The sequence below is a fragment of the Somniosus microcephalus genome, unplaced genomic scaffold (assembly GCF_052327205.1).
Source record: "Somniosus microcephalus isolate GS21.2 unplaced genomic scaffold, FLI_Smic_1.0 unresolved_chr7, whole genome shotgun sequence".
In the NCBI taxonomy this organism is placed as follows: domain Eukaryota; kingdom Metazoa; phylum Chordata; class Chondrichthyes; order Squaliformes; family Somniosidae; genus Somniosus; species Somniosus microcephalus.
In genome coordinates, this window is record NW_028225185.1 from 45,651,332 (window position 1) to 45,677,135 (window position 25,804).

General features: G+C 45.7%; 1 protein-coding gene across 1 annotated transcript; it reads right to left on the minus strand.

Annotated features, from left to right (window-relative positions):
- Positions 1–5,962: 5,962 nt before the first annotated feature.
- LOC147086875 (putative G protein-coupled receptor 139) lies at positions 5,963–6,775 on the minus strand. Its single transcript, XM_085978344.1, has one exon. The coding sequence runs from the start codon at positions 6,773–6,775 to the stop codon at positions 5,963–5,965; it is 813 nt and encodes a 270-aa protein (XP_085834470.1).
- Positions 6,776–25,804: the final 19,029 nt, after the last annotated feature.

Sequence of the window (25,804 nt, forward strand, 5' to 3'; positions counted from 1 at the left end):
TTTAAAATGTTGCCATTTAGTTTATATTGTCTCTCCTCATTCTTCCTTCCAAAATGTATCATTTCAGACTTCTCTGCGTTAAATTGCATCTGCCATGTTGTTGTCCATTTCACCAGTCTGCCTATTTCTTCATGAAGTCTGCTACTACCTGCCTCACGATGTCATCTGCAGACTTTTAAAATATGCTCCCTATTATTGTCCATATCATTAATATATATCAAAAGGAGCAGTGGTCCTAATACCGACCCCTGGCTCACACCATTCTCGTGAGTCTGAAAAACAGCACCACTGCTCTCTGCTTTCTGTCTATTAGTCAACTCCGTATCCACGCTGCCATTTTAAGCCCATGTGCTTCAATTTTGCAAACAAGCCTATTATGTGGTACTTTATCAAACGCCTTTTGAAAGTCCATATACACTGCATCAACCGCACTACCTTCAGAAACCCTCTCTGTTACTTCATCAAAGAACTCAATCAGGTTAGTCAGACACAAATCCGTGTTGGCTGTCATTTATTAACCCATTTTCTTCCAAGTGACAATTAACTTTGTTCAGGTTTATTGAGCTCGGAATTGATTATAGCCCAGGAATTGGTGGTATCTTTAGAAACGTTTGAGAATTAACGCCAGGCGCTAATGCTTTCGACTGCATGCAATATTCATTCTCACTGCTCAAAGAAATGATTCGAGTGCTCAATCAAATCTTAAAGGCCTAACTCAGCAGCGTTACACTCAAAGGATGGACCAATATTGGGTGCAGTCTAATCGCCACTCATCATTGCCACAGGCTTATCCCAGTACTTAAAGGGGAGGTGCATTGATGTTGCAGCACCTCATTCTCAGCATTGCTGGCTGTGCAGCTGCCTCAGCAAGGAAAAGCACAACAAGGAGGAGGGTCTGGAGGACTGAAGCAGGTGTGCTCATGGCCGATCCACCTCAGTCGGGTAGTCAGGGTGAGTGAATGCTTCAACAAATGCTGCATACCACCACCTGTGCCACAAGCTTCAGACACTGCCCAATGCACCACAACCCCAGCACTCACCCACCAGCAATCTCTACCTGCTAACATTCACACCACATCTGACACCTTGCCCACAGTGACAGCTATTCAACTATGGCAGGCACAAGGCTCATTGGTTATTGGAATGAATGTGATCTGAGTGATATGCTTATGCATAAATTTATGAATGGAGTTTGCAATATTTTGTGGTCTCTCTAATTTCACCTTTGCGCCCAGGAGGACACTGTGATATGGCATGACACAGGGATGGTATGATGGGGTTGTGGGGAGCAAAAGGGATCAGGGGTTTAAGTCATTCTTCTGTGAGGCTGGTGGTCTGTTTGGAGGAGCTGGCAGAGTTCTGTGACCACCACTTTTGTGATGCGGAGCCATCGAACACACTGCTCCTCACTTAATTAAAGGTAGGAGATGTGCTGTCGGAATATCCTCAGAGGGTAAGGCCTCCCGGTGAGAGCCCTGATGTCCCTCCTCATCCCTCTGCACGCATGTTCCCATATTTCTCGCTGCCTATGTTCCCTCTGCCATAGATCCTGGAGGGCAAGGTGCCATGCCAGTACAGACCATATTATTGTTGCCATGTGTAGCAGTTTGAATCTTTGAACAACGAATGTACCCACTGTGCACTTGCCAGAAGACTGCTGTTAAAAAGAAGCTTAAAATTACTCATACAAACTGCTTCATTGGCTGAAGCTGACAAGAAGCCAATGAAACTAACCTGCCCTGACAGCTGCAAGTGATTAATGCTGATGCCTTTAAATAACATCGCTGGAGCCAGCTTCCTGCAGCCTTGTACCTGCTCTCCCTTTCGCTGTCTGGTCAAGGAACAAAGGTAAGAGATGACAATGAAATTTGCAGATCTGTACCCAGTGAGCATTGCACACTCACTGATGTCACGATCTGCCTGGCGTTGAAGTCTCCGGCGGTACCTGATACTGGTGGCACAATGGCGGGGGGGGGGGAGGTGAGTGTTGGGGGGGAGGGGTAGATTTGCCCTGCGGCACTGGATTAGCCTCGCCCCGGCACTACTGCATCAGTGCCCCGTTTCTGTCAGCTGCCAGTGCTAACAGAAGGTGCTAACCTACCGAATTTCCCCCCCTTTGTCTCTAAACGTTTTCCCATCACCGACGTTAGGCTGACTGGTCTCTCCCCCCTTTTTTGATTAAGGGTGTAATATTTGCAATCCCCCGGTCCTCTGGCACCACTCCCATATCCAAGGAGGATTGATTGATTGTGGCCAAAGCCGCCACTATTTCTACTTTTACTTCCCTCATCAACCTAGGATGCATTCCATCTTGACCGGGTGACGTTGCTACTTTGAGCACTACTAACCTTTTAAGTACCTCCTCTTTATCTATTTTATCCTATCCATTTTCTCTACTACCTTCTCCTTTACTTTAACATTGGATGCATCCTCTTCTTTAATATTAATTTATTACCCCACCCACGCCCTCTGGCTCCAAAAGGAGAACTGTTTTTTGTCCTTAATAGACCCCATTGATTTGAATATCGATTAACTCTTTACATGTTAATAAAAGACTTTAGATTGTCCTTTTATTTGACCCACTAATGTTCAGTCATACACTCTATTTCCCCCTCTTATTTCCTCTGTTAGTTCTCCTCTGCATTTTCTGTATTCAGCTTGATTCCCTACTGTATTATAAACTAGATATTGATCATAAGCCTCATTTTTTCTGTTTCATTTTAACCTCTATTTCTTTAATCATCCAGGGAGCTCTAGCTTTGGATACCCTTCATTCCCCCTCCTAAGAACGTTTCCAAGTACCCGAACTATCTCCGCTTTGAAGACCTCCCATTGCTCATTTACTGTTTTACCTGCCAGACTTTGATTCCAATCCACCTCCACCAGATCGCTTTTCAATCCACTGAAATTAGGCTGCTTCCAGTTGACTATTTTCACCTTTGATTGTTTTGTTGTTCTTTTCCATAACTACTCTACACATAATAATATTGTGATATCTGTTCCACAAATGCTCCCTGACTGAAACATACTCCTCTTGCCTCACTTCATTCCCGAGAACTAGATCCAGCACTGCTTCTTTCCTCATTGGGCTGGAAACACACTGACCAATAAAGTTCTCTGTACATACTTCAGGATTTCCTCCTCCTCTTTGCCCTTTACATTGGTTTCCCCTAGACTCTGTTAGGATACCGCCCCCATTATTACTACTCTAACCTTTTTTTCAGCCATGATCTAATTGAATGGCCGAACAGGCTCGGTGGGTTGAATGGCTTCCTCCTGTTCCTATGTTCCTATTATAGGTGAGGTCATGTTATTTCCCCACACTGCTGAAAACAATGTCTCCTTCACTTTGTTCCACATCTCGCTCCCCAAAGTTTCCCAACGTCTTCCAAACAGGAGACTATAATCTCTCAATGCTGGAAATATCCACTGGGCCAGTCAGCACCTGTAGAGAGAAAAAGCGCGTTAAAGTTTGGTGTTTGTATCGTTCATCATAGGCGTTTCTCTGTGCAGGTGCTGTCTGACAGGCCCTGTCTCTCTCCTATGATTGCTATCACAGGGTATTTAGACAGTGTTTTATTGGGACGTTATTATATTGGAGCGAGATCTTCAGTCTGTCAGCTCGGTTTGAGTTTCTTTGAAAAGCCCGTTGTTACAAAGTAAATACCATCTCAGAATTCTCAGAAACAGATTCTGAAATAGAGAGAGGATTGAATGAAAAGAAAGAAAGGGTCAATATTTCTGAAGCAACTTTTACAACGGACTAGTTATGAAGTGTGGTCACTATTGCAATGCAGGAAAGGTGGCAGCCAATTTGCACACAGCAAGCTCCCACAAACAGCAATGTGATAATGAGCAGATCATCTGATTTAGCGATGTTGATTGAGGGATAAATGTTGGCCAGGCCACCAGGGATAACTCCCCTGCTGTTAAAACAATGGCCATGGGATCGTTTACATCTAGCTGAGAGGGAAGACAGGGCCCCAGGTTAATGTCCCATCTGAAACACAGCACCTCTGACAGTGCAACGTGCCAGCAGTACTGCCCCTCTCACAGTGCGGTGCTCCCTCAGTACTGCCCCTCCGATAGTGCAGCGCTCCCTCAGTATTGCCCCTCCGACAGTGCAGCACTCCCTCAGTACTGCCCCTCTGACAGTGCAGCGCTCCCTCAGTACTGCTCCTCCAACAGTGCGGCGCTCCCTCAGTACCGCCCCTCCGACAGTGCAGCGCTCACTCAGTACCGCCCCTCCGACAGTGCGGCACTCCCGCAGTACTGCCCCTCCGACAGTGTGGCGCTCCCTCAGTACTGCCCCTCCGACAGTGCAGCACTCCCTCAGTACTGCCCCTCCGACAGTGCGGCGCTCCCTCAGTACTGCCCCTCCAACAGTGCGGCACTCCCTCAGTACTGAACCTCCAAAAGTGCAGCGCTCCCTCAGTATTGCTCCTCCGACAGTACGGCAATCCCTCAGTACTGAACCTCCGACCGTGCGGCACTCCCTCAGTACTGACCTTCCAACAGTGCGGCGGTCCCTCAGTACTGCCCCTCCGACAGTGCGGCAATCCCTCAGTACTGGACCTCCGACAGTTAGGTGCTCCCTTAGTACTGCCCTCTGGCAGTGTGGCACTCCCTCAGTACTGCCCCTCTGACATTGCGGCGCTCCCTCAGTACTGAACCTCTGACAGTGCAGTGCTCCCTCAGAATTGCTCCTCCGACAGTGCGGCAATCCCTCAGTAGTGAACCTCCGACAGTGCGGCGGTCCCTCAGTACTGCCCCTCTGACAGTGCGGCAATCCCTCAGTACTGAACCTCCGACAGTTAGGCGCTCCCTTAGTACTGCCCCTCTGACAGTGTGGCACTCCCTCAGTACTGCCCCTCTGACAATGCATTGATGACTCAGTACTGCCCCTCTGACTGTGTGGCACTCCCTCAGTACTGAACCTCCGACAGTTTGGCACTCCCTTAGTAAAGAACCTCCGACAGTTTGGTGCTCCCTTAGTACTGCCTCTCCAACAGAGCAGCACTCCCTCAGTACTGTACCCAAAACATTGTGGCACTCTCTCAGTCCTGAACATCCAACAGTGCAGCACTCCCTCAGTAGTGCCCCTCCAACAGTGCAGCACTCCCTCAGTAGTGCCCCTCTGACAGTGCAGCACTTCCTCAGTACTGCCCCTCCCACAGTGCAGTGCTCCCTCAGCACTGCCCCTCCGACAGTGTAGCACTCCCTCAGTACTGCCCCTCCAACAGTGCGGCGCAACCTCAGTACTGCCCCTCTGACAGTGTAGCACTCCCTCAGTACTGCCCCGTCGACAATGCAGTGCTACCTCAGTGCTGCCCATCCGACAGTGCAGCGCCCCTTCAGTACTGCCCCTCTGGCAATGCAGAGCCCCCTCAGTACTGCACCTCTGACAGTGCAGCACTCCCTCAGTACCGCCCCTCTGCAGTGCGGCACTCCCTCCGTACTGCCCCTCCAACAGTGTGGCGCTCCCTCAGTACCGCCCCTCTACAGTGCGGCACAACCTCAGTACTGCCCCTCCGAGAGTGTAGCACTCCCTCAGTACTGCCCCTCCAACAGTGTAGCGCTCTCTCTGTACCGCCCCTCCAACAGTGCGGCGCTCCCTCAGTACTGCCCCTCCGACAGTGTGGTGCTCCCTCAGTACCGCCCCTCCGACAGTGCAGCGCTCCCTCAGTACTGCCCCTCCGACAGTGCGGCACTCCCTCAGTACCGCCCCTCCGACAGTGCGGCTTTCCCTCAGTACCACCGCTCTGACAGTGCAGCGCCCCCTCAGTACGGCAATTGTATTGCTAACCTAGTTAAATGTTACAAGTCCCTAGACTGGGGCTCAAACCCAGATTGTTTTGGTTTAGGGGTGAGAGTGCTGCCTAGTGAGCCATGGTTGACCATCACTGGGGTATTTAGAGAAGGAAAAAGCTGGGCCGGAGAATGGTGCGAAATTTTCCATAATTTATTTGTGTTTAACCAACTTAATGATTCGAGTGAAGGGATATTTCAGCACGTTCTTCAGCTCCTTTCTGAACCTGGACTGGGTCACCAAGTACACTCCCGTGTTTGTACAGGAGTTGAGTAACTGGAGCATGGTCCCGGTGTGCTCCACCAGGCGGGCAGGGTGCCTGGCCATGTGATAGTTCGCTGCAGCCCGCTGATGGAGGTAGAACACAATCTGAGTCACCCACAGCAGCACGAAGCAGCCCGATATGGTGAAGAGTAAGGTGACGGATCGTCGGCGGTTCTCCAGCTCCAGATCCTTGGGGGATCCATCTCGGCGGAGTCTCCTGCAGACCCTGCAGGCCACCAGGATGCGCCTGATGGTGAGGGCGTTGAGCAGCAAGACCAGAATGAATGGCAGGCATGGAGTCAGCGAACGGTGAAAGACGTCAAACGCTGCCCATACCGCTGAGGTATAGAAGCTGGCTTTCGGAATGCAGGGACGTGGGACTCCAGCAATCACTTCCTGATTGTACACAAAGTAAAGTGGAACGCTCTCCAAGCAGCCCAGCACACTCACTGCTCCCAGAACCACGGCCGCCGTTTTCTCGGTGCAATATTTCGTTTTCAGCTTCGGGCAACAAATGGCCACAAATCGATCAAAGGTGAAAGCGACCATGAGCCAGACTGAAACCGTAATGGCCGCGAAACTCAGGGCGTTAGTGAAGCAGCAGATAGGGGTGAGGTCCAGGAGTGAAAGGGGGAAGAAAAGTCTCTTAATCTGAAGCAGTATCACGTTGAGGATAACGACCAGGAGATCGGCCACCGCCATGCCCACCAGGTAGCGAGTGATGCATTTGGAGAGACCGCACATTCCCCGGGACAGGATCACAATCGCCACCAAGTTAACTGTAAGAGGGAGAGAAAATAACACAAGGGATTTACTGCTCAGGCTCCCAGTCGAGTCCACCCGAAGCTGTGCAGGAGCCACACTTGAGAAGGGGATGGGTCAAGAAAGCAACAAATGGGACTTGACAGAAAATCGGGCGAGAAGGAGGGCACGACCCTTTCTAGAACGCGCCCAATCTTCATTCCATGCAAGGAGAAATGGGCCCAAGAATTTTGACCTTCAGGTCTTTGTGTTTCCCGCCACTTTGTCCCATTTGCACTTGAATTCCTTCCTTCTCCCATCAATCCCCTTTGACCTTTATGAGGTCTTTTCACAGTCTGACATTCGAAATTCCATTTCTGAATATTAATCCGATTCTCTGCTTCTCTGCCCCAATAGTGTGACCTTCACCTGTGACCTTCAATATTGTACATTCATCGAATGATACAGCACAGGAGGAGGCCATTCAGCCCATTGTGCCTGTGCCGGCTCTTTGAAAGATCTCTCCAATTAATCCCAATCCCCTACCCTTTCCCCACAGCCTGCAATTTTCCCCCTTCAAGTATTTATCCAATTACTCTTTTGAAAGTTACTATTGAATCTGCTTCCATCGCCCTTTCAGACAGAGCATTCCAGATCACAACAACTCACTGTGTAAAAAAAAAACTCCTCATTTCCCCCTCTGGTTCTTTTGCAAATTATCTTCAATCTGTGCCCTCCGGTTATCGATGCTCCTGCCAATGGACACAGATTCTCCTTATTTACTCCATGAAAAGCCTTCATGATTTTGAACACCTCGATCAAATCTCCCCATAATGTTCTTTGCACTAAGGAGAACAATCCCAGCTTCTCCAGTCTCTGCACATCACCGAAGTCCCTCATCCCTGGTAGCATTCTGGTCAATCTCCCCTTAACCTTCTCTGCTCTAAGGAGAACAATCTCAGCTTCTCCAGTCCCTCAAGTTAACTGTAGTCCCGCATCCCTGGTACCATTCTGGTCAATCTCCCCTTAACCTTCTCTGCTCTAAGGAGAACAATCCCAGCTTCTCCAGTCTCTCCACATCACTGAAGTCCCTCATCCCTGGTACCATTCTGGTCATTCTCCCCTGAACCATCTCTGCTCTAAGGAGAACAACCTCAGCTTCTCCAGTCTCTCCACATCACTGAAGTCCCTCATCCCTGGTACCATTCTGGTCAATCTCCCCTTAACCTTCTCTGCTCTAAGGAGAACAATCTCAGCTTCTCCAGTCTCTCCACATCACTGAAGTCCCTCATCCCTGGTACCATTCTGGTCAATCTCCCCTTAACCTTCACTGCTCTAAGGAGAACAATCCCAGCTTCTCCAGTCTCTCCACATCACTGAAGTCCCTCATCGCTGGTACCATTCTGGTCAATCTCCCCTTAACCTTCACTGCTCTAAGGAGAACAATCCCAGCTTCTCCAGTCTCTCCACATCACTGAAGTCCCTCATCGCTGGTACCATTCTGGTCAATCTCCCCTTAACCTTCTCTGCTCTGAGGAGAACAATCCCAGCTTCTCCAGTCTCTCCACGTGACTGACGCCCCTCTTCCCTGGTTCCATTCTTGTCAATCTCCCCTTAGCCTTCTCTGCTCTAAGGAGAACAATCCCAGCTTCTCCAGTCTCTCCACGTGACTGAAGTCCCTCATCCCTGGTTCCATTCTGGTCAATCTCCCCTTAGCCTTCTCTGCTCTAAGGAGAACCATCCCAGCTTCTCCAGTCTCTCCACGTGACGGAAGTCCGTCATCCCTGGCCCCATGCAGGTAAATCTCCTCTGCACCCTCTCCAAGGCCTTGACATCCTTCCTAAAGTGATGCTCAGAATTGGACACAATACTCCAGCTGGGGCCTAACCAGTGGTTTATAAAGGTTTCCATTAATGCCCGTACTTTTGTAACCCACTCCTCTATTTACAAAGCCCTGGTTCCCGTATGCTTTTTAATTCTTGCTGGGCCAGTCCTGTATGGCGTTAACTTGTCTCCCTTTTCTTGTTCTGACCAAGCATCTCTCCCTGAGACCTTACCCTACCTGACCTACCTTCCAACTTGGGAAGCCTTGTCGAGTATTTCTGCTTAATCCTGCCTTTATTCTCCTAACAATATTTGCAATTCCATACGAGCGCCAGCCCCAGAAATGATTTTGAACAAAAGGAGAATAATCCGAATAATTCTGAGGATGATATTTTGTTAAACAATACTGGAAGTTAGGAAATTCTAGTCGGAACCGATAATGAACACACAACATAAACCGATTCTATTAGAGAGATTAAAAACTCACTGACGCAGAGGATGGGTTGGGAGTGCACACTGACCAGGGAGTCCAGGGGTGGCAAGGAAGGGATAGTAATTCTCTTCCACCTCAATAATGACTGAGTACCCCATGTTTGATCATTCAATGCAGTGATATATTGATTCAGCTGGTAGTTTATTGAGAAAGTCCTTGTTTTATAAATAGGAGACAAATCTCAAGAGGAAGAATTAAGATGATGACTGCGGTTAGTGACACTTAGCTGAAAAAACAAATTCGGACAACCCGCAGGTTTTATTTTGAAATTGACGTGACAGAGTTTGAAAGAGAAACACAGTTGAAAATAGGAAACAATGAAATACACATCACCCCTCATCCAGTGGGTCAGAGCCACACGCCAGTGAAAGTGATGACAATCCTGGAGCACTATGGGTCTGACTGGGAAATGGCCCACCTATATGAATAACATAAGAACGTAAGAAGTAGGAGCAGGAGTAGGCCATTTGGCCACTCGAGCCAATGCCAGGTCCTCACCACTCGCTGCATAAAAAAGTTTTTCTTCACAACCCCCGTGTAAATCTTCCCCAAAACCTTAAATTTGGGTCCCCTAGTCCTTGTACCATCAACTAGTGAGAGCAGCCTTTCCCTGACTTGCCTATCCAAACCCCTCATAATCTTGTACGCCTCTATCAAATCACCCCTCAACCTCCTTTGATCTAATGAAAACGAATCCAGCTTCTCCAATCTGTCCTTGTAGCTAAGATCCTCCATCCCCAGAACGATTCTGCTGAATTTCCTCTGCACCCTCTCAAGGGCCTTCACATCCTTCCTAAAGTATGGTGACCAGAACTGGATGCAATACTCCAGTTGTGGCCTAACCAGCACTTTACTTAGGTGCAGCATAACTTCTCTACTTTTGTACTCAATACCTCTATTTATGAAGCCCAAGATCCCATATGCTTTGCTAACCACTCTTTCAATATGTCCTGCCACCTTCAGGGCCCTCTGCACATTAACTCCCAGGTCCCTCTGTCCCTGCACACTCTTTAAAACTGTGCCATGAAGTGTATATTGCCTCTCCCTGTTCCTTCTGCCAAAATGCATCACCTCACGCTTCTCTGTATTAAATTCCACTTGCCACTTGTCTGCCCATTCTGCTAGCCTTTCTATGTCCTGTTGCAGTCGATTAGTATCATCCTCACTGTTTTTCACCCCCCCAAGTTTGATGTCATCGGCAAATTTAGAAATTCTACTCTGTATTCCAATATATATATCAAAAAAAGCAGAGGCCCCAACATTGACCCTTGGGGAACACCACTGTCTACCATCCTCCAGTCTGAAAAACAGCCACTTACCACAACTCGCTGTTTTCTATCCTTAAGCCAATTCGTTTTCCAAGCTGCCACTGGCCCACCTATTCCATGACCCACCTAGTCCAACACCGCATTCAGTGTGCCAGTGCAGCCTTTGGTCGCCTGAGGAAGAGAGTGTTTGAAGACCAGGACATCAAACTCGGCACCAAGCTCAAGTCTACAGAGCAGCAGGGATACCCGCCCTGCTGTATGCCTCGGAGACATGGACCGTGTACATCAGGCACCTCAAAGCACTGGCGAGGTACCACCAACGCTGCCTCCGCAAGATCCTGCAAGTCCATTGGCAGGATAGGCGCACCAACATCAGTGTTCTCACTCAGGCCAACATCCCCAGCATTGAAGCTTTTACCACACTCGATCAGCTCCGATGGATGGGTCACATCGTCTGCATGCCCGATATGAGACTCCCAAAACAAACGCTCTACTTGAAGCTCCAACACGCAAAAGAGCCCCAGGTGGGCAGAGGAAATGCTTCAAGGACACCCTCAAAGCCTCTTTGAAAAAGTACAACATCCCCACTGACACCTGGTAATCTCTGGCTCAAGACCACACAAAGTGGAGGAGAAGCATCTGGGAAGGCACCGAACACCTCGAGTCTCTTCGCCAGGAGCAAGCGGAAGACAAGCGCAAGGAGCGCACGTCAACCCAAGCACCCCACCCACCCACCCCTTCAACAACTGTCTGCCCCACCTGTGACAGAGACTTTAGGTCCCACATTGGACTCATCAGTCACCTGAGAACTCATTTTTAATGTGGAAGCAAGTCATCCTCATTTCAAAGGGGCTGCCAAAGAGAGATTTTATCAAACGCCTTTTGTTATTCCATGAGCCTCAATTTTGTTAACCAGCATTCTATGTGGTACTTTGTCAAACGCCTTCCTAAAATCCATGTAGACAACATCCATTGCATTCCCTTCATCAATCCTTCCTGTTATTTCGTCAAAAAATTCAATTAGATTCGTCAAACACGATCTGCCTTTTACAAATCCGTGTTGGCTTTCCTTAATTAGCTTAAACTTCACCAAGTGCCCATTAATTTTTTTCCTTGATTATTGTTTCTAAAACTTTACCCACCACTGATGTTAAACTGACCGGCCTGTAGTTACTAGGATTGTCCTTACACCCTTTTTTGAACAATGGTGTGACTTTTGCCACTTTCCAATCCTCAGGCACCTCCCTCTCGTCTAGGGAAAATTGGAAAATTATGGCAAGCGCTTCTGCTATCTTCTCCCCCAATTCCCTTAGCAACCTGTGATGCAAGCCATCTCGGCCAGGTGACTTGTCCACTCGATCAATTTTCACCCAGGATGTTTCCAGGGATGAGGGACGTCAGTTATGAGGAGAGGCTGGATAAGTTAGCACTGTTCTCTTTGGAACAGAGAAGGCTTAGTGATGACCTAATAGAAGTTTTCAAAATGTTGAGTGGTTTTGATAGAGTAGATAGGGAAAACCTATTCTTAGGCCTAGCTATCTTCAGCTGCTTCATCAATGACCTTCCCTCCAACATAAGGTCAGCAGTGGAGATGTTCATTGATGATTGCAGTGTTCAGTTCCATTTGCAACTCCTCAGATAATGAAGCAGTCCATACCCGCATGCAAGAAGACCTGGACAACATTCAGGCTTGGGCTGATAGGTGGCAAGTAACATTCGCACCACAGAAGTGCCAGTACTGACCATCTCCATCAAGAGAGATTCTAACCACTGCCCCTTGACATTCAACGACATTACCATCAGTGAATCACCCACCATTAACGTCCTGGGGTTCCCCACTGATCAGAAACTTAACTGGACCAGCCACATAAATAATGTGACCACATGAGCAGGTCAGAGGCTGGGTATTCTGCAGAGAGTGTCTCACCTCCTGGCTCTCCAAAGCCTTTCCACCATCTACAAGGCACAAGTCAGGAGTGTGATGGAACACTCTCCACTTGCCTGGATGTGTAGAGCTCCAACAACATTCAAGAAGGTCGACACCATCCTGGACAAAGCATCCCGCTTGATTGGCACCCCATCCACCACCTTAAACATTCACTCCCTCCACCACTGGCGCACCATGGCTACAGTGTGTACCATCTATAAGATGCACTGCAGCAACTCGCCAAGGTTTCTTTGACAGCACCTCCGAAACCCGCGACCTCTACCACCTAGAAGGATAAGGGCAGCAGGGACACCACCACCTCCAAGTTCCCCATCAAGTCACACACCATCCTGACTTAGATGTATATCGATGATCCTTCACCACTGAGTCAAAATCCTGGAACTCCCTGCCGAACAGCACTGTGGGAGCAGCTTCACCACACGGACTGCAGCGGTTCAAGAAGGCGGCTCACCACCACCTTCTCAAGGGCAATTAGGGATGGGCAATAAATACTGGCCTAGCCAGCGATGCCCACACCTCAGGAACGAATGAAAAATAAATCCTTCTGGCGAGTGTCTCAGCAATTATATGTCATTGATTCAAAATCATCGGCAATGTATCTAGAGGGGAGATGTGGAGAATTATTCATTCAGAGTTGTCGGGATCTGGAAAGCTCTATCTGAAAAGGTGTTGCAAGATGATTCCAGAGATAATTTTAAAAGCGAGTTTAACTGGTACGAGTGGATGAGGATCTTACAGGGTTACGGACAAGAAACGGGGAGGTAGGACTGAGCATGATTGCTCTTTGAAAGAGCTGGCACAGGCACGATGGGCCGAATGGCCTCCTTCTGTGCTGTAACTTTCTATGAATTTATGTACAATACAGACATATATCACATTGTAGACAGTGGGAATGAAATACAATACAGAACCAGGAAATAAAACAACAAGAGCAACTTTTACTTATATAGCGCCTTTAACGTAGTTAAACACCCCAAGGTGTTGCACAGGAGTAATTTAAGTCAAAAACAATTTGACACCGATCCACATGAGGATAAATCAGGGCAGGTGACCAAATGCTTGGTCAAAGAGGTAGGTTTTAAGCAGTGTCTTATAGAAGGAAAGAGAGGTAGCAAGGTGGAGAAGTTTAGGCAGGGAATTCCAGAGCTTAGGGCCCAGGGAACAGAATGGAACGGCCACCAAAGGTTGAGCAATTATAATCAGGGATCCTAAAGAGGGCAGAATTAGAGGAGCGCAGATATCCCGGTGGGTTGTGGGGCTGGAGGAGATTACAGAGATAGGGAGAGGCGAGGCCATGGAGGGATTTGAAAACAAGGATGAGAATTTTGAAATGGAGGCGCTGCTTAACTGGGAGGCAATGCAGGTCAGCGAGCACAGGGGATGATGGGTGAACAGGATACTATATGTATGTAAATACTGTTTAAAATGAGACTGAGAACAATACAGAACTGTATATAGTGCGATTGGAGTACACTGCATAACCACTCAGCACTGTATGTAGAGGGATTGATGTCACATACAGATCCATGCATCGCTGTATATGGTGAAATTGGTGTACAATTCAGACCCGTGCAGAACACTTTATACTGGGGCTGATGCAGAATTCGGAACCATAAAGTTCCTTATATCCTGGGACTGATGTACAGTACAGAACCTTACATGACCGTATATAGTGATACTGAGGATTAGAATAATGGATACAGAGGGGCAGATGTATAAACCTGAATTTTCAGCATCATATATAGTAAGACTAAAGTACAATAAAAAAAACATACACCAATGTAAATAGGAACTCTATATTTTGGAATAAAAAGAGAAAATGCTGGAAACACTCAGCAGGTCAGGCAAGCATCAGTGGAGAGAGAGAGAGAGAGAGAGAGTTAACGTTTTAGGTCGATGGCGTTTCGTTAGAACTGTATATAGTGAGACTGATGTACAAAACATATCCATTGAGTTCTGTATACACTGGGACTGATGAACAATACAGATCCATTGAGCATTGTATACACTGTGACTGATGTACAATAAAGATCCATTGAGCACTGTATACACTGGGACTGAGCACAAGACAGATCCATTGAGAACTGTACACACTGGGACTGATGCACAAGACACATCCATTGAGCACTGTATATACTGGGACTGATGTACAATATATATCCATTGAGCACTGCATACACTGGAACTGATGTAAAATTCATATCGTTTCAGCACTTTATATGTTGGGACTGATGTACAATACATATCCATTGAGCACTGCATAAACTGGGACTGGTGAACAATACATATCCATTGAGCACTGTTCATACAGGAACTGATGGACAATACATATCCATTGAGCATTGAATACACTGGGACTGATGTACAATATATATCCATTGAGCACTGCATACACTGGGATGGATGTACTATACATATCCATTGAGCACTATACACTGGGACTGATCTACAATAAAGATCCATTGAGAACTGTATACACTGGGAGTGATGTACAATGCATAAACATTGAGCAGTGTTAACACTGGGACAGATGCACAATATATTTCCATTGTGAACTGTGTATACTGGGAACGATGTACAATACAGATCCATTCAGCACTCTATAAACTGTGACTGATGTACAATAAATATCCATTCAACTCTGTATATACTGGGACTCATGAACAATAAAAATCCATTGAGCACTGTATATACCTGGACTGATGTACAATACATATCCAATCAGCTCTGTATACGCTGGGGCTCATGTACAATAAATATCTATTGAGCACAGTATGTACCTGGACTGATGTACAATACAGATCCATTGAGCACTGTATACACTGGGACTGATGCACAATACATATCCATTGAGGTCTGTATATACTTGGACTGATGTCCTATAAAATCCATTGAGCACTGTATTCACTGGGACAGATGTACAATAAAGATCCTTTGGGCCCTGTATACACTGGGACTGATGTACAATAAAGATCCACTGAGCAATGTATACAATGTCATTGATGTACAATACAGATCCATTGAGCAATGTATTCACTGGGACCTGTGTACAAGACAAATCCATTGAGCACTGTATACACCGGGACTGATGTAATAACAGGTCCATTGAGCTCTGTATACACTGGGACTGATGTACAATACATATCAATTGAGCACTGTATATACTGGGACTGATGTAAAATACAGATCCATTGAGCATTGTATACACTGGGACTGATGTACAATACAGATCCACTGAGCAGTGTATACACTGGGACTGATGTACAATACATATCCATTGAGCACTGTATACACTGGAACTGAGGTACAATACAGGTCCATTGAGCACTGTATATACTGGGATTGATGTGCAATACAGATCCATTGAGCACTGTATACACTGGGACTGATGTACATTACAGATCCATTGAGCACTGTATATACTGGGACTTACATAGAAACATAGAAACATAGAAGATAGGAGCAGGAGTAGGCCATTCGGCCCTTCGAGCCTGCTCCGCCATTCAATGAGATCATGGCTGATCATCCAAATTCAGTATGCTGTTCCTGCCTTCTCTCCATATCCCTTGATTCCATTAGCCTTAAGAAATACATCCAACTCCTTGAATATATTTAATGAATTTGTCTCTACTGCATGCTGTGGTAGAGAATTCCACAGGTTCACCACTCTCTGGGTGAAGAAATTCCTCCTCATCTCTGTCCTAAATGGCTTACCCCTTATCCTTAGACTGTGACCCCTGGTTCTGGACTCCCCGACCATCGGGAACATCCTTCCTGCATCTAGTCTGTCTAGTCCTGCTAGAATTTTATAAATTTAAATGAGATCCCCTCTCATTCTTCTAATGTCCAGTGAGTATAAACCCAATCGACCCAATCTCTCCTCATACATCATTCCTGCCATCCCACGTATCAGCCTGGTGAATCTTCGCTGAACTCCTTCCATGGCAAGAACATCCTTCCTCAGATAAGGCGACCAAAACTGCAGACAATACTCAAGATGTGGTCTCACCAAGGCCCTGTAAAACTGCAGCAAGGCATCCTTGTTCCTGTACTCAAACCCTCTCACAACGAAGGCCAACATACCATTTGCCTTCTTAACCGCCTGCTGCACCTGCATGCTTACCTTCAGCGACTGGTGCACAAGAACACCCAGGTCTCGTTGCACTTCCCCTTCTCCCAATCTATTGCCATTTAGATAATAATCTGCCTTCCTGCTTTTGACACCAAACTTGTTAACCTCGCATTTATCCACGTTATACTGCACTGCCATGCTTCTGCTTAATCACCCAACCTGTCCAAATCAAGTGTCGCGGCATCCTCCTCACAGCACACATGCCCACCCAGTTTGTGTCATCTGCAAACTTGGAGATAGTGGCACAGAAATTCGTGTCGGGGGCTTCCGGCGGGTGCAAGCCCCTGACCTACACTTACCTAGCACGCTGACAGTTGAAGCCTGAGCCTGCGTGGATTTCCTGTCTGTGGCCCGGTTCAGCTCCCGGCACGCTCTACTTGCGTGACCCAGCGGCGTACTTAGTGCGATGCGTCAGCTGGGATCACGTGAGCACTGGGCAACCAATCGGAGGATGCAAAAGTTCATTCATGAGTTTGACAGTAAGAACTGTCAAACTCATGAAAACTCCTGGCCCCAAAACAGTACTAAAACTTGAAATAAAATTTTATAAAACATAACACTATGTAAATGAATTATAAATAACTTTAAATAACTGTTTTAAACATTAAATTAAATTTTTGAAAAAAATAATTTTATAAAATATCGGGGCTAAAAATACACTTACCTTACTGTAAAGTCTTTAAAAATAATAGAACTGTGGAAAAAAAATTCAAATCCTAATTATTATACCACTTACCTTTTAAAATTAAGTCCTTACGTCTGCTTTTTTCAAGTATAAAATGTAGAGGCCTTCAGGCACGGGCAAACCTGGAAAAAAAAAGGAAGTTCAACGCGCACGCGCAGACTCCTGCATTGCACGCTGTCGACCTCTGAATCCCTTGGCTCAGAGGATCGGAAATGCCGGTTTCCCGCGCATGCGTAGTGCATGCAAGATTCCGGCACTTCCATCGGGTCCACGCGTGAGTACTCCGTCCGTACTCACGCGTCGTGACCCGAATTTCTGGGCCAACACATCTAGGCCTAGAAATTCAGTTGCTTGCGCCACCAGTTTGCGCCCAAAGAGGCCACTCAGAGGCTTTAGCGCCACCGGCCGCAACCACCGCGAGATTTAGCGGGGCGCTAATGGCGGCGTTAGCCTGTAGCGCTGCGCCGCCACCGATGATGTCATAGGTGTGCGCAACGCCCCGCTACCACCCCAAATGCCATGTTAGGTCGCGGCCGCCTCTTCCGCGCCGGCCGCAAATAGCGACCGGTACACAGGGGCCTACCTGTGGCGGTAGTGGCGCGAGTTAAGGTGGAGGTGCGGCCGGCTGCTTTTTCGGCGCCCGCCTGCCCGCACCTCCGTCCCCGGCCTCCTACACCACCCCCCCCCGCGGCATTGCTGGCTGTTTCCAGAGAGCCCGGCACTTCTCCTTGGTGCCGGGCTCATTTGCCGGCACTCGCGAGCGTGGATCGCGCTGTTGCAGGCACCTCCCCCTTAACAGTGGGAGGAAGGCCTGCAGTACCGCAGCATGCCGTGCGGCAGTGGGTGGCGCTGCGGCAGTTTGCGCGCCGATATTCAGTTTCAGTGCCCCAAGCGGGGCGCGGGAAGCCTTGTATAGCGGCCGGCTTCCGTTTGGGGTGCTGAAACTGAATATCCCGATGGCGCAAGTGGCTCCACGCGCAGTGGTAATTCCGGCGCCCAGGCGAGCTGGGCGCCTCAAAGTGAATTTTCAGCCCCTAATTCCATTGTCTAGATCATTAATATATATTGTGAAAATCTGGGTTCCAAGGACTGATCCCTGCGGTACCCCACAAGTCACTGCCTGCCACTCGGAAAATGACCCGTTTATTCCAGCTCTTTGCTTTCTGTCTGCCAACCAGTTCTCTATCCAAGTCAGTACCTTGCCCCCAACCCCATGTGCCTTAACTTTACACGCTAATCTCTTATGTGGGACCTTATCAAAAGCCTTTTGAAAGTCCAAATACACCACATCCACTGGTTCTCCCTTATCTATTTTACCAGTTACGTCCTCAAAAAATTCCAGTAGATTAGTCAAGCACGATTTACCTTTTGTAAATCCATGTTGACTTTGTCTAATCCGGTCACTGTTTTCCAAGTGCTCTGCTATTACATCTTTTATAATGGTCTCTAGCTTTTTCCCCACTACCGATGTCAGGCTTACAGCTCTGTAATGCACTGTTTTCTCTCTACCACCTTTTTTGAATAGTGGGGTAACATTAGCTACCCTCCAATCCATGGGTACTGTTCCAGAGTCTATCGAATTTTGGAAGATGACTGGCAGTGCATCTACTATTTCTAGGGCCACTTCCTTAAGTACCCTAGGATGTAGATTATCAGGCCCTGGGGATTTATCAGCCTTCAATCCCGTCAATTTCCCTAACACCATTTCCCTAGAAATACTGATTTCTTTCTGTTCCTCCCTTTCATTAGACCATATGTTCCCCGACATCTCTGGGAGGTTATTTGTGTCCCACTTTGTGAAGACAGAACCAAAGTATGTATTTAATTGGGCTGCCATTTCTTTGTTCCCCATTATAAATTCCCCTGATTCTGACTGCAAGGGACCTATGCTTGACTTCACCAATCTTTTTCTCTTCACTTATCTATAGAAGCTTATACAGTCAGTTTTTATGTTCCCTACAAGCTTACTCACGTACTCTATTTCCCCCCTCTTAATTAATCCCTTTGTCTTCCTTTGTTGAATCCTAAACTGCTCCCAATCCTCAGGTTTACTGCTTTTTCTGGCCAATTTATATGTCCTCTCCTTGGATCTTATGCTATCCCTAATTTCCCTTGTTAGCCACGGTTGAGTCACCTTTTTTGTTTTATTTTTATGCCAAACTGGGATGAACACATTCTGTAGTTCTTCCATGCGATCTTTGAATGTTTGCCATTGCCTATGCTCTGTCAACCCTTTGAGAGACATTCCCCAATCAATCCTACCCAACTTGCACCTCATGCCATTGCAGTTCCCTTTATTTAAATTCAGGACCCTAGTCTCTGAGTCAACTACTTCACTCTCCATCTTAAAGAAGAATTCTATCATATTATGATCACTTCGACCCAAGGCTCCTCACACAACATGATTGCTAATTAATTCTTTCTCATTAGATAATACCCAGTCTAAAGTGGCCTGATCTCTAGTTGGTTCCTCGTCATATTGGTCCAGGAAACCATCCCGTAGATACTCCAGGAATTCCTCCTCCACAGTATTGATACTAATTTGTTTAGCCCAATCTATATGTAGATTACAGTCACCCATGATAACTGCTGTGCCCTTATTGCACGCTTCTCTAATTTCCCTTTTACTGTCATCCCTGACCTCCACATTACTGTTTGGAGGTCTATATACCACTCCCACTAACGTTTTCTGCCCCTTCGTATTTCTCAGTTCTACCCATACAGATTTCACATCATCAGAGCTAATATTCTTCCTTATAATTGTGTTAATCTCCTCTTTAACCAGCAATGCTACCCCACCTCCTTTTCATTTTTGCCTATCTTTCCTGAATATTGAATACCCCTGGATGTTGAGTTCCCAGCCATGGCCACCCTGGAGCCATATTTCCGTAATCCCAGTCATATCATATTCGTTTACCTCTATTTGCACAGCTAATTCATCCACCTTATTATGAATGGTCCTCGCAATAAGACACAAAGCCTTCAGGCTTGTTTTTTTAATGCTCTTAGACCTTTTCGGAATATTATTTACTGTGGCCATGTTTGATTTAAACCCTTGGTTTCTCTGACTGCCACTTCTGTTTTTCTCCCTCCTGTCTTTTGCTTTTATCCTTGTTTCCCTTTCCTCTGTCTCCCTGCTCAGGTTCCCAACCCCCTGCCATTATAGTTAAAACCCTCCCCCAGAGCACTAGCAAACACTCCCCCTAGGACATCGGTCCCGGCCCTGCCCAGGTGCAAACCATTCGGTTTGTACTGGTCCCACCTCCCTCAGAACCGGTTCCAATGTCCCAGGAATTTGAATCCCTCCCCCTTGCACCATTCCTCTAGCCACGTATTCATCTGAAATATCCTTCTATTTCTACTCTGAGTAGCATGTGGCACTGGTAGCAATCCTGAGATTACTTCCTTAGAGGTCCTATTATTTAATTTACCCCCTAACTCCCTATATTCAGCTTTTAGGACCTCATCCCATTTTTTACCTATATTGTTGGTACCTATATGCACCACGCCAACTGGCTGTTCACCCTCCCCTTCCAAAATGTTCTGCAGCCACTCTGAGACATCATTAACCCTTGCACCAGAGAGGCAACACACGATCCTTGAGTCTCATTTGCCACCGCAGAAACGCCTATCTATTCCCCTTACAATAGAAGCCCCTATTACTATAGCTCTACCCCTCTTTTCCCTCCTGTCCTGTGCAGCAGAACCACCCCTGGTGCCAGGAGTTTGGCTGCTGCTGCTTTCCCCTGATAAGCCATTCCCCCCAACAGTATCCAAAGTGGTATATCTGTTTGAGAGGGGGATGGCCACAGGGGACCCCTGCACTAACTGCCTGCGCCTACTACTCTGCCTGGTGGTCACACATTCCCTTTCTGCCAGTGCAACCTTTACCTGCGGTGTGATCAACTCCCTAAATCTGCTTTCCATGACGTCCTCACCATCGCAAATGTGGTCTGCCAGTAGCTGCAGCTGGATACACTTCCTGCACACATGGTTGTCAGGGACACAGGAAATGTCCCTGAGTTCCCACATAGCGCAGGAGGAGCATACCACAGCGGCGAGCTCTCCTGTCATGACTTACCCTTTAATTAATTGAAACTAATTAAATCAAATCAGTCCCACCAATTACACTACAGTTAAATGATATACTTAAGGGCCCTGGTTTACCAACAGACCCTGCTAAACCTCAGAGAGCTTAGAAACTATAAACCACAGAGTTTAAGTGGGAAAAAAGGGAGAAATACTCAACAACCAATGACTTACCTGCTTTCTGGTGAAGTCACATTTTGATTACTTTAACTTCTCCCACTCCCACTCTGACTTCAGAGATTGGTAAGCCTACCTGCTGCCAACTCGATTTTAAGATCACTCCTCTGCCGCCGCCGCCTCACCCAGGTCTGCCGCTGCTGGGACTGATGTACAAGACAGATCCATTGACCACTGTACACACTGGGACTGATGTACAAGACAGATCCATTGAGCACTGTATACACTGGGACTGATGTACAATAAATATCCATTGAGCACTGTATATACTGGGACTGATGTACAATATATATACATTGAGCACTGTATGCACTGGGACTGATGTACAATACATATCCATTGCACAATGTATACACTGGGACTGATGTACAATATATATCCATTGAGTACCGTATATTCCGGGACTAATGTACAATACATATCCATTGAGCTCTGTATACACTGGGACTGATGTACAATATATATCCAATGAGCACTGTATACACTAGGACTGATGTACAATATATATCCATTGATCACTGTATGTACTGGGACTGATGTTCAATACAGATCCATTGAGCACTGTATACACTGGGACTGATGTGTAATATATATCCATTGAGCACAGTATACATTGGAACTGATGTACAATAAAGATCCATTGAGCAATGTATGCACTGGGACTGATGTACAATACATATCCATTGAATACTGTATACACTGGGACTGATGTACAATACATATCCATTGAGCGCTGGTTTTACTGTAATTGATGTGAAATGCATATCCATTGAGCTCTCCATACACTGGGACGGATGTAAACACAGATCAATTGAGCTCCGAATGCACTGGAAATGATGTACAATACATTTCCATTGAGCACTGTATACACTGGGAATGATGTACAATAAAGATACATTGAACACTGCATATACAGGATCTGATGTACAATACATATCAATTGAGCTCTGTATATACTGGGACAGATGTACATTAAAGATCCATTGAGCACTGTATACACTGTGACTGATATAAAATAAAGATCCATTGAACATTGTATTCACTGGGACTGATGTAAAATAAAGTTACATTGAGCACTGTATACATAGGGACTGATGTGCAATACATATACATTGAGCACTGAATACACTGGGAGTGATGTACAATACATATCTATTGAGCTCTGTATACACTGGGACAGATGTACAATACATATCCGTTGAGCACTGCATAAACTGGGACTGATGTACAAAACATATTCTTTGAGAACTGTATACACTGCGACTGATTTACAATACAGATACATTGAACAATGTATATACTGGGACTGATGTACAATGCTGATCCATTGAGCTCTGTTTGTACTGGGATTGATGTACAGTACATATCCATTGAGCACTGTATACACTGGGACTGATGTACAATACATACCATTTAATACTGTATGCATTGGGACTGATGTACAATACATATCCATTGAGTTCTGTTGTTACTGTAATTGATGTGAAATACATATCCATTGAGCTCTCCATACACTGGGACGGATGTAAACACAGATCCATTGAGCTCCGAATACACTGGAACTGATGTACAATACATTTCCATTCAGGACTGTATACACTGGGAATGATGTACAATAAAGATACATTGAAAACTGCATATACAGGATCTGATGTACAATACATATCAAATGCGCTCTGTATATACTGGGACAGATGTGCATTAAAAATCCTTTGAGCACTCTATACACTGGGACTGATATACAATACAGATCAATTGAACACTGTCTATAATGGGACTGATGTACAATACATATCCATTGAGCACTGTATACACTGGGACTGATGTACAATACATATCCATTTAATACTGTATGCATTGGGACTGATGTACAATACATATCCATTGAGTTCTGTTTTTACTGTAATTGATGTGAAATACATATCCATTGAGCACTCCATACACTGGGACGGATGTAAACACAGATCCATTGAGCTCCGAATACACTGGAACTGATGTACAATACACTTCCACTCAGCACTGTATACACTGGGACTGATGTACAATAAAGATACATTGAACACTGCATATACAGGATCTGATGTACAATACATATCAAATGCGCTCTGTATATACTGGGACAGATGTACGTTAAAAATCCTTTGAGCACTGTATACACTGGGACTGATATACAATACAGATCAATTGAACACTGTCTATAATGGGACTGATCTACAATACATATCCATTGAGCACTGTATACACTGGGACTGATGTGCAATACAGATCCATTGAACACTGTAAATACTGGGACTGATGTACAATACATATCCATTGAGCTATGTATATACAGGGACTGATGTACAATAAAATCCATTAAGCACTGAACTCACAGGGACTGATGTACAATAAAATTCCATTGAGCACTGCATACACTGGGACTGATGTACAATACATATCGATTGAGCACTGTATACAGTGGGACTGAGGTACAATACCGATCCATTGAGCACTGTATACACTGGGACTGATGAACAATACAGATCCATTGAGCACTGTATACACTGGGATTGATGTACGATATAGTTCCATTGAGCGCTGTATACACTGGGACTGATGCACAATACAGGTCCATTGAACACTGTATATACTGGGACTGATGTACAATACATATACATTGATCTCTCTTTGTACTGGTATTGATGTACAATACATATCCATTGAGCACTGTACAAAAATGGGACTGATGTACAATACAGATCCATTGAGCACTGTATACACTGGGACTGATGTACAACACATATCCATTGAGCTCTGTATATCCTGGGACTGTTGTACAATTAAATCCATTGAGCACAGTATACACTGGGACTGATGTACAATACATATCCATTGAGCAATGTATACACTGGGACTGATGCACAATACCTATCTATTGAGCTCCGTAAAAACTGGGACTGATGTACAATACAGATACATTGAGCACTGTATATACTGCGAGAGGTGCACAATACATACCCATTGAGCACTGTATGCACTGGGAGTGATGTACAATATATATCCATTGAGCACTTTTCATACAGGAACTGATGTACAATGTATATCCATTGAGCATTGAATACACTTGGACTGATGTACTATACATATCCGTTGAGCTGTGTATACACTGTGACTGATGTACAATGCCAATCCATTCAACACTGCATATTCTGGGAATGATGTACAATAAGGATCCATTGAGCACTGTATACACTGGGATTGATGTACAATACATATCCAAAGAGCACTGAATACACTGGACTGATGTACAATACATATCAATTGAGCACTGTATACACTGGGACTGATGTAAACACAGATCCATTGAGCTCTGTATATATTGGGACTGAAGTACAATAAAATAAAATAAGTACTGCCTACACTGGGACTGATGAACAATATATATCCATTGAGCAATGAATACACTGGGACTGATGTACAATACATATCCATTGAGCACTGTATACACGGGGACTGGTGTATAATACATATGTACATTGAGCACAGTGTACACTGGGGCTGATTTACAATACATATTCATTGAGCACTGTGTACACTGGGACTCATGTAACATACATATCCATTGAGTACTGTATTCACAGCGACTCATGTACAATAAAGATCAATTGAGCACTCTAGACAGTAGGACTGATCTACAATACAGATGATTTGAGTACTCTATACACTGGGACTGATGTACAATACAGATCCATTGAGCACTGTATAAACTGGGACTGACGTACAATACATATCCAAGGAGCACTGAATATACTGGACTGATGTACAATACATATCAATTGAGCACTGTATACACTGGGACTGATGTAAACACAGACCCATTGAGCTCTGTATATATTGGGACTGATGTACAATATATATCCATTGAGCACTGTATAAACTGGAACTGATGTACAATACATATTTATTGAGCACTGTATACACTGGGACTGATGTAAAATACAGATCCATTAAGCACTGTATACACTGGGACTGATTTACAATACATATCCATTGAGCACTGAATACACTGGGACTGATGCAATGTAGAAATCCATTGAACACAGTATACACTGGAACTGATGTACAATACATATCCATTGAGCTCTGTATAGACTGGGACTGATGTAAAATAGAGATCCATTGAGCACTGAATACACTGGGATTGCTGTACAATAAAGATCCATTGAGCTCTGTATACACCGGGACTGAAGTAAAATACAGATCATTTGAGCATTGTACACACTGGGAGTGATGTATAATAAAGATCCATGGAGCACCGTATACACTGGGACTGATGTACAATATATATACATTGAGTACTGTAAATCTGGGACTGATGTACAATACATATCCTTT